Below are 10,930 nucleotides of genomic sequence, written 5' to 3'. Positions count from 1 at the left end.
ACCATAATTATTTTGGAGAGGTACTTTTTACTGAGGACAATGTTATAGGTTCCCTCCATTGGCTTGTTAATGTGAGGAATCTGATTTATTTATCAAAACTTTGGTTCAGCCTGGTATCACAGACAGAAAGAGAATACTTAGCATTAGGCAGAGTACTGTAGAGCTCTAGCTAGTTCTTAGTGAGATTAATAACTTGCAGTGAGTAATGCAATACTTGTAATTTCAGAGAAGCTCATCAAGGAGGACTAAAAATTTGAATAAATTTGCACAGTTGTATTTTTTCACTAAGTAATTCTACCGTATATTTATCCGAGCGTATGTGCATTTGACTGCTCCAGGGACAAAGGAGGGAAAGAAAGCAAGAATATATCTTCAGGTAGCCAGAATCACCACCATGGTTGACTTTAACTCCACTACATTCACCAATCCTAGTACCTTCTTCCTGATGGGCATACCCGGTCTAGAAGACTTGCACATTTGGATATCCATCCCTTTTTGCTCAATGTATATTGTTGCTCTCCTAGGAAACATATTCATCCTTTTCATCATCAAAACTGAGACTGCCCTCCATGAACCCATGTTCTATTTTCTTTCCATGTTAGCCATCACAGACCTCACCTTGTCAACCTCCACTCTTCCCAAGATGTTGGGTATATTCTGGTTCAGTGATCATGAAATCAGCTTCCATGCCTGCCTCACTCAGATGTTTTTCATCCATGCTTTTTCTGGGGTGGAGTCAGGGCTTCTTGTGGCCATGGCACTTGACCGGTATGTGGCAATCTGCAACCCACTGAGACACTCATCCATTCTTACAAATTCTGTGGTGGCTCATGTTGGCATGGTGGCACTTCTACGTGGATTAGTACTAATGACACCACATCCCTTCCTGGTGAGGAGATGGCCATATTGCCAGTCCAATGTAGTTCCCCACACATACTGTGAGCACATGGCTGTGGTGAAATTGGCTTGTGCTGACATTTCCATCAATAGTCTTTATAGTTTGGCTGTCATCATCTTAATTGTTGGGACTGATGTGACATGTATCTCTCTGTCCTATGTACAAATACTTCGTACTGTATTTAATCTCCCTTCTAATGATGCCAGGTTGAAAACTCTCAGCACTTGTGGGTCTCATGTATGTGTCATCCTCACCTTCTACATCCCTGCTCTTTTCTCCTTCCTCACCCACCGTTTTAGTAAGCATATACCACTGCACACCCACACCCTGCTGGCCAACATGTACTTGTTGGTACCTCCTATGCTGAACCCTATCATCTATGGAGTAAGGACCAGACACATCCGAGAATGTGTTCTACAATTATTTATGACTAAAATCAACTGAGAATTCTGGGTCCTACTTTTCTACTTATTCTCATCTTCCTATAATTCTTTGGTACAAATTTTTTTTTGGATTCTATTCTAGCTTCAGTAAGACCAAGTATTAGAATCTTAATTCTTCCACTTACTCTTCTGTAAGTGGAAGTTATAGTTAATATATAGAGAATGAATATGGAATGTAAAGTGAGTCATTCCCATTGCTAGTGCAAACATTGTGTATCTTTCAAACTTGTGGAAACTTTCAATCAGAACTCTTATTCCTGAAATGAGCAAATAAAATAAAATGATGACTCATTTTGCATTATCTATCCACTCCTTATCTAGCAAGCATCTGTAATGTGCCTAGCATTTATATGGGCATAGAAAACATGACAGTAAACAAAAGAAGCAGAATTACTTCCCTTAGTGGAATTTATAACCAATAAAGAAAGGTGCTAAATGAAAGCAATTAATGTATACTCACTATAGCCTTTTCTAATACTGTTTAATATCATAAATTTTAGTCAGTTTTTTTAGTTGTATCCCACACTTTTTGATTGCTGATTTTCTATTTGTATTATTGGATACTAAAATAAGAATCTGAAATTCTCCAAATATAATAGTATGTTTGACTATATGTTCTTTCATTCCATCAGTTTCTCTTCATGTAATTTGAAGCTCTACACTTAAGTGCGTATGCCCTTAGTATGGTTATGTCTTCTTGGAGGATTCTTTTTTCTTTATATAATACCCATCTTTATCTTTGACAATATTTCTTATTCTGATTTCTATTTTGTCTTATATTAATATAGTTGCTTCAGCCTCTTTTAAAAACTGTCTGCATGGAATATATTTCCCATCTTTTTAACTTACATATGTATTTATATTTAAAGTATGTTTGAGTACACAAAAATAGTTTGGATTTTGTTCTTTTATTTTATTTCTATCTCTATCTTAAATTGGTGTGTTTAGACCATTTTCATTTAATGTAACTGGTGATATGGTTGATTTAAGTTTACCATTTTGATGTGTATTTCCTGTTTGTTATTCATCTTCATCCCCTTCCGCCACTGCCTACTTTTGGATTTGAATAGTTTTAGTATTGAGTTTTAATTTATCTATTGGTTTCTGGCTATAATTATTATATTTTTTTTAGGGATTGCTCCAGAACACGGTTTTCCAGTTTGAGCACGATTACTATTTTCAGCCAGATAATACTTTGATGCGAAGGTTGTCCTGTGTACAGCAGGATGTTTAGCAGTTTTTATGGTCTGTGGCTGCTAGATACTAGTAACAACCAATAGGGCCTCTAGAAATTGTCAAATGTATTATTGAGAGCAAAAATAACTGAAAACTACCCATCTACAGATTGCAGTATACATACCTAACCTTTCACAATTGACTTCAAGTTAATATTTACCACTTCAAGTGAAATCTAAATGAACCCTACCGTTATAGGATCCTGTACTTCCTTACATGCTGCAGTTGTCATATATACTCCACATGTCTGAAAACCCCACAAGGGCTATTTAAAAGTTATTTTAAACAACTGAAGCAAATGTGTTTCATATTTAGCCAAATTATTATAAATTCTGTTGCTCTTCCTTTACTACTGGTCTAATTTTCTCACTGGTATAATTTCCTTTCAAATGGATCTCATTTTAGGTTTTCATTTTAAGAATGTCTGCTGCTGATGGATTCTCTCAGATTTCCCTCATCTAGCAAAGCCTTTATTTCATCTATATTCCTGAAAAATATTTTTTCTGTATATAGAATTCTGGGGTAACTGATTTTTTAGAAAGTAAATTTCAGCATTTTAAAAATACCGTTCTACTGTTTTCTGATGTTTCAGCTTCTTTTGAGGAATTACAGTCATTCAAATTATTATTCATCTATATATAATATGACATATATTTCTGACTCTGCAATAAATTTTCATTATCTTTGGTTTTTATCAATTCCATGTTTTTTTCTATATGTATGATTTTCATCAAATTTACTTGTTTTGGGAGTCTTAAAATCTGTAAATTTATGTCTTTAACAAGTTTGAAAATGATTTCCCATTGTTTCATTAAATATATTTCTCTGTCCAATATTTTTTTTCTTTTCCCTCTGGGTTCCCAGTGACATGAATATTAGAGATTTTTAAATGTGCTCCACATCCCTGATGCTCTGTTCATGATTTTATTTTTTTCTCTATTCTTCAGATTGAATCATTTTTTCCTAATCTGTTTTCAAGTTTATGCTTTCCTCATCTTCATTCTGCTATTGGGTTCATCTGATGAATTTCAGATGTTAAGACTTTTACTTGTAAAATCATGGCTTTGTTATTTTTTAATACTTTCTATTTTCTCTGCTGAGGCCCTCTCTTTTCCATATTTTAACAGTGTTTACTTTTAAGTCAGAATTTATAGTTGTAATGACTGCTTTAGAGTCTTTGTATAATAATTCCAACACTGAGTGATATTGAGATTGGGATCTGTGGATTATTCTTTCCCTTGATAGTCACATGATTTCTGGTTTTTCATATGTTTAACAATTTTTGAAAAATTTTATTCTGGACATTTTGAATATGGATCTTTTAAAACTCTTTATAGGGAGTTGATTTTGTTTTCCTTCATTTTGTTTTGCTTTACCAGGAAATCAATTTGGTTATATTCAGGCTACAAGTCCACTTTGCCTCCTGTGGTGGTTCTAATAAGTGCCTTTTGTCTGTCCAATATTTGTGTTACTCATCCTGAGTTTTGGAGATGGTTTATACTGTAGTTCAGTTCTCAGTGCCTTCATGTGTTCTGTTGTGTCTGTCCTATGCATGTGCAGTTCAGGAGTAAGCTCATGGTTTGTGTCAGTTCATATACAGAATTTAAAGAGCTACTTATCCATTTCTCTTCTCTCCAGGATTCTTTTAATATTCTGCAGTTATAAAGGGACACCTCTCACATTTCCATGATCAAAAAGGCAGCATTTCTGAAAGAGTTGTAGCTGCATGTATCACCCTGCCGTCAAAACACATACTGCCCTTGGAGAAAGAAGAAAGGAAAGAGGGAAGGAAGAAAGGAAAAAAGGAAGAAAGGAAGAGAGGGAGGGAAGAAGGAAGAAAGGAAGGAAGAGGGAGAGAGACAAAGAGATAGAAAGAAAGAAGAAAGAGGGAAGATAATGGTAGGAATTTCACATACATTCTCCAGTATCAGCCTTATCTTTTTTCTTTCCTTTCCCCTCTCTTCCTTCTCTCCTCCCTCTTTCCCTCCCTCCCTTCCTTTCCTCTGTCCCTCCCTCCTCCTTTTTTTTTTTTGCTTTGCTTTTTTTTAAGATTTTATTTTATTTATTCATGAGAGACACACACACACAGAGAGAGAGAGAGAGAGAGAGGTAGAGACACAGGCACAGGAAGAAGCAGGCTCCATGCAGGGAGCCCAATGTGGGACTCAATCCCGGGACTCCAGGATCACCACCTGAGCCAAAGACAGACACTTAACCACTGAGCCACCCAGGCGTTCCTTTTCCTGCTTTCCTTATTTTTCTTTCCTTCCTTCCTTCCTTCCTTCCTTCCTTCCTTCCTTCCTTCCTTCTTACTGGCCAGAAAGGTAAACCTTTTCTTGGAGTTTCAGCTAATTGTACTTTTCTATGAAAGGGATACAACTTTCAGTTGGGTCCAGTAGAAAAACAAAGAATAAATCAGGAGGATCCTCCTCTTTCTCTTCAGCCCACAGACACCTTGATCCTCTGACCAGAAAACAATGAGGTTTATTTTGTAATTTTGTTCCCTGTAAAACCTGCTATGTCTCTGTGGGATGCTTGCTTTCTAATCAGTGGAGGAAACAAATATAGAGAAAATGTTCTTGAGAACCTATATGCTATAAGTCACTTCTTCAAAATTTGACTTCAATTTTAACTTGATTGATTTGCTAACTTTATAGAATTCTATGGTAACTGTTTTATAATTTGTCCAGATTTTAGTTTTAATCTGTTGGAGAAGCTGGCTATGGTGGACTTGTTGCATTTTAGTAAAACTAGACTCTGTTTATAATATAAAGTTTTAAGTATAAATATAGTAGAACAATTGAAGAGAAATGCTGTGGAAAAAATAAAGGAGAATGAAGAGATGTTGTGTATGCAGTGGAAGATATATTTCTATTTAGTGTTGTCAGAAAAGTATCATTTAATAGATAGTACATGAGAAAGTATTTGGAGACAACAGATTTAACAAGACAAACTCTAAGAGTACTTTAAGGAGAAGAAATAGAAAAAAGCATTGCATTTTGCACTGTCCTTCAAATCTGAAAGAAATGAGAAAGCCAATATAGCTTCAGAGTAAGAAGGAAAATGTAAAGGAGAGAATAGTAGAAGAAATAGTTCAAGGATATCTCAACCCCACATGTAGAACACCCAGGTAATGCTAATGTATTTGGCTTATGTTATGAGTAAGAATGGCAGTCATTGGGGATATGTTTTAACAACCTTATTGATGTCTGACATATAGTAAATATAGTTAAAATATACAATTTAAGGTATGTTTTCATATGTATTCAACTGTGAAAGAATTGCCAAGATAATAAACATATCTTTTATTACTTTAAATTTCCTCATGTGCCTATGAAATACATACTTATTGTCTTCTCCTGAAGTCCATCCTGTTTTCCCAAGTAATGACAGCTTGTGTCTATAGATTAGGTTGGGGCTTTTGTTTTTGTTTTAATTTTATATAGATGTAATTATACACTATGCCTCTTTTCTTCTGGTATATTCTTTTTTCACTAAACACATTATTTTAATATTTATCCTCATGTGATATATATCATCAGCTTATTCCCTTATAATGCTGAGGGTATAATATTATGTAGATAAGCCTGAGTTTGTCCATAAAGTCATTATTGATAAATATGTGAGTTGATTCCAGCTTTTGGGTATTGTGAATGAAGTAGCTCTGAGTATTTGTGTATAAAACTTTCTGTGAATATATGCCTACAATTTTCATAGGTAAAATTATTTAGCGGTAATAAGCAATTACAACAATGTTGCAGGATACAAGGTTAATATGCAAAAGTCAGTTACTTTCCAGACTTCCAGGGAAGATGGTGGAGTAGGAGGACCCTAAGCTCACTCATCCAAGATTCAACTAGAAAACACTCACATCAGTGTAAATAAGCCATAAAATGACCTGAAAACTGCCAGAAGAAACTCCACAACTACACGTAGAGAAGAGGTCTAGACACACCTCAGAGGGTAGACAGTGTAGAAATGAAATCAGAAACTAAACAGACTTGTGGGACTGTCTACAACAAGGATAGATGCTGTAGGCCTGGAGGAGAGGAAAGCAGACAGTCACACCAGGGAGCCCACATGGGGAAGATGAATCACCATAAGAGTACCAGAACACCAGCTTCTTACAACTAGCAGGATTTAAACCATGAATTTTTTTAAAAAAATCAGTGTGCTAAGTTCTGGGAGAGCCTGGAGGATGAGAAGACACTGAGTCCTTGCCCTTAAAGAGACAGCATAACAAACAGCCCAAGGAGATACAGCATAGAAGCAACAGTTTGAAAGGTGCTTGGAGCATACAGGAGAGTTATTTACTAATCTCAGAATGTGTCCTAGAGGGACAGAAATCACTGGGGAAGTCCTCCAGGAACAGAGGAACTGCCAGAAGCCATTTCCCCTCTCAGGGTAAACACATGGCAACCTGTGGACTCCTTACCTAACTTGCTAGCACTGCTGTGTCCCCCCACTCCATGCTGTATTTCCACCCTCTGGACAGCCTCCTTCAATCTGGGTGGTATAGGTGCCCCACTGTACTGTACTTGAACAGATCTTCCTTTTCCAATACTTTCTTGGCAAGAGGCTATAGAAAGGGATACCACAGGACAGGCAGTGCATGCAGCCACTACAGTGTCAGCACCAGTCCAAAGTCAGTCCTGTTCTGGAAAGTGGGAAAGATAACCATACGCACTAGTTAGATAGAGATCTAGCAGTGGGCTGGAAGAAGACAACTGATCTGATTGCAAGCCCCACCCACCAAAAAAAGGTTCTCAGGGGACAACACAAGGAAAGCACCCTTCAGTTTTATGCAACTAGTCTGAGTCAACCAAGCCCAAGATATCCTTATACTGGCCCAGTAACACCACAGGAACCAAACACTGCCCACAAAAGGCCATTGCAGATGACTGGACTAAAGGAAAAAGTGGCTCAGCCACAAGAGCAGGGCATACACATCACACATAAAAGATACCCTTGAAGTGCCAGGTTCCAGTGAACAGAGGCACTGCATGGTAGGGCACTACAGGACCTCTTCATCATAAGGCAATTACTTTCAAGTGCAGGAGATACAACTGTCTTTCCTAACACAGAGAAACAGACACTGGGTTAAACAAAATGAAGAGACATAGAAATATATATCAAATGAAAGAACAGGACAAAATCACAGCAAGACACTTAAGCAAGATGTAGATAAGTAGTATACCTAATAGAAAATTAATTAATTAATTAATTAATTTTATTTATTTATTTTTTAAATGTTTCCTTTATTTATTCATGAGACACAAAGAGAGAGGCAGAGACATGGGCAGAGAGAGACATAAGCAGAGTCCTGCAGGACTCAATCCCAGTATCTCAACCTGGGCCAAAGGCAGATGCTCAACCACTGAGCCACTCAGGTGCCCCTGATAAAGAATTTAAAGTCATAAAAAAAAAAAAAAAAGAATTTAAAGTCATGATCATAAAGATACTGGACTTGAGAAAAGAATAGAGGACATCTGCAAAACCCTTAACAATGAGAAAAAAAAGAACCAATCAGAGATGAAGAATTCAAGAAGTGAAATTTAAAGCACACCAGATGGAGTAAACAAACTAAACAAAGCAAGAACAAATCAGTGACTTGGAGGACAGAGAAATGGAATTAATCAAGCTGAGCAGGTGAAAGGAAAAAAAATTGCAAAAGGAGAAAAGACTTAGGGAACTCAGAGGCACTATAAAGCATAATAATATTTAATTATATGAATTCTAGAAGGAGAAGAGGAAGAAAAAAGGAATTGGAAAATTTGTTTGAAGAAATAATAGCTGAACACATCCTGAATCTGGGGAAGGAAACAGAAATCCATATCCAGGAGGCACAGAGATCACCAAATAAAATCAACCCAAAAAGGTCCACACCAAGACACATAGCAATTAAAGATGGCAAAAAGTAGTGACAAAGAGACAATTTAAAAAGCAGCAAGAGAAAAGAAAGCAGTTATATATAAGGGAAACCCCATTAGGCTCTTAGCTAATTTTTCAGCAGAAATTTTGCAGTCCAGAGAGAGTGGCATAATATATTCAAAGTGCTGAAAAGAAAAAAAAAATCTATGGCCAAGAATACTCTATCTCGCAAAGGTTTCATGCAGAATAGAAGAAGAGATAATAGTTTCCCAGACAAACAAAAGTTAAAGGAATTCATGATGACTAAATGAGCCCTACAAGAAATGTTACAGGGGACTCTTTGAGTGGGAAAACTGTAAGTGAGAGTAAGGAAAGTAGAAAGCACAAAAGCAATAAAAATAAGTATATTCGTAAAAATCAGTCAATGTATTTACAGACTAAAAAGATATAAAGTATGACACTATATGCCTAAAATGTAGGGAGGAGAGGAATAAGAATGGGTTGAAACTAGAGCTACCATCAACTTAATATAGACTGCTATGTACAGAATATGGTATATACAAACCAAGTGGTACCAACAAATAAAAAACCAATAATAGATATACAAAAAATAAAGAGAAAGGACTCTAAACATATCACTAAAGAAAGCCAATTTATTGTGAGAGAAGACAACAAGGGAAGAAAGGAACAGAGAAGAACTAAAAAAAAAAAAAAAAAACAACAGGAAATATGTCAAATAAAAACATACCTATCAATAATTACTTTGAGTGTAAATGAGCTAAACACTCCAATTAAAGGACATAAGGTGGTGGAATGGATAAAAAAAAAAAGTCCAAAACCCATCCATATGCTACCTATAAGGGACTCATTTCAGACCTGAAGACACATGCAGATTGAAAGTGAAAGGATAGAAAAGCATTTATCATTCAAATGAATATGAAAATAAAAGCCAGAGCAGCAATAACTTATCTCAGAAAAAAAAAAAGAGACTCTAAAACAAAGATTGTAACAAGATACAAAGAGGGACACTATGCAATTATTCATGGGACTATCCAACAAGGAGATATAATAATTGTAAATATTTAAGTACCCAATATGGGAGCATTCAAATACTTAAAGAAGTTAAAAACAAATATAAGGGATATAATTGATAGCAACACAATAATAATAGGGCACTTTAACATCCCATATACATCCATGGACAGATCATCTAAATAGAAAACCAACAAGGAAACAGTGGTTTTGAATGTCACACTGAACCAGATAGATTTAACAGATACATTCAAAATATCCTGTGCTAAAATAACAGAATACACATTCTTTTCAAGCACACATGGAATATTCTCCAGAATAGATTATATATTAGGCAACAGCACAAGCCTCAACAAATCTAAGAATATTGATCATACCATGCACCTTTTCTGAGCACAATGTTATGAAACTGGAATTCAACCACCAGAAAAAAATTTGGAAAGATCACAAATACATGGAGGTTAAACAACATGCTACTAAACAAAGAATGGGTGATTGAAGAAATCAAAGAGGAAATCAAAAAGTACATTGAAACAAACAAAAATGAAAACACAACTATCCAAAATCTTTGGGATTCAGCAAAAGCAGTTCTTTTTTTTTTTTTTTTTTTTAGCAAAAGCAGTTCTAAGAGGGATGTTTAGAGCAATACAGGCTTACATAAGAAGCAAGAAAAATCTTACATAAGCAATCTAACCTTACACCAGTAGGAGCTAGAAAAAGAAGAAAAAGTAAAACGCAAAGCCAGCAAAAGGATGGAAATGATAAAGATTAGAGTAGAAATAAGTAGCATAGAAACTAAAAACAAAACAAAATAAAACAATAGAACAGGTCAATGAAACCAGGAGTTATTTCTTTGAGAAGATCAACAAAATTTATAAATCTCTAGCCAGACTTATTTTTAAAAAGAGAGAGAAAAGAATCAAATAAACAAAATTACAAATTAAAGAGGTGAAATAACAACCAACATCATAGAATACAAATGATTGTAAAAGAATATTATGAAAAACTATATGCCAACCAATTAGACAACCAAGAAGAAATGGATAAATTCCTAGAAATATATTACCTACAAAAACTGAAGTAGGAAGAAATAGAAAATTTGAATAGACTGATTACCAGTAACAAGCTTGAATAATAAAAAAACATTCCCAACAAATAAAAGTCCAGGACCAAATGGCTTCTCAGGAAAATTCTCCTAATCACTTACAGAATAATTAACACCTATTCTCAACTATTCCAAAAAATTCGAAGAACTTCCAAATTCAATCTATGAGGTTGATATCACCATGATACCAGAATCAGATAAAGACATCACAAGAAAGATAACTACAAGCTAATATCTCTGATGAACATAGATGCAAAAATTCTCAATAAAATATTAGCAAACTGAAAGTAACAACATTACAAAAATAAATCATCCATCATGATCCAGTGGGATTTATCCCCAGGA

General features: G+C 35.3%; 1 protein-coding gene across 1 annotated transcript; it reads left to right on the top strand.

Annotated features, from left to right (window-relative positions):
* Positions 1–394: 394 nt before the first annotated feature.
* LOC112667862 (olfactory receptor 52E2-like) lies at positions 395–10,519 on the top strand. Its single transcript, XM_025459919.3, has 2 exons — positions 395–1,307; positions 10,518–10,519. Coding segments are annotated over exons 1-2 (915 nt in total).
* Positions 10,520–10,930: the final 411 nt, after the last annotated feature.

Source organism: Canis lupus, chromosome 21 (assembly GCF_003254725.2).
Source record: "Canis lupus dingo isolate Sandy chromosome 21, ASM325472v2, whole genome shotgun sequence".
In the NCBI taxonomy this organism is placed as follows: domain Eukaryota; kingdom Metazoa; phylum Chordata; class Mammalia; order Carnivora; family Canidae; genus Canis; species Canis lupus.
This window is presented reverse-complemented; position numbering and strand designations above follow the sequence as displayed.

Coding starts and splice junctions, on each gene's coding strand:
- LOC112667862 (XM_025459919.3), top strand. CDS start 395: ATGGTTGACTTTAACTCCACTACATTCACCAATCCTAGTACCTTCTTC.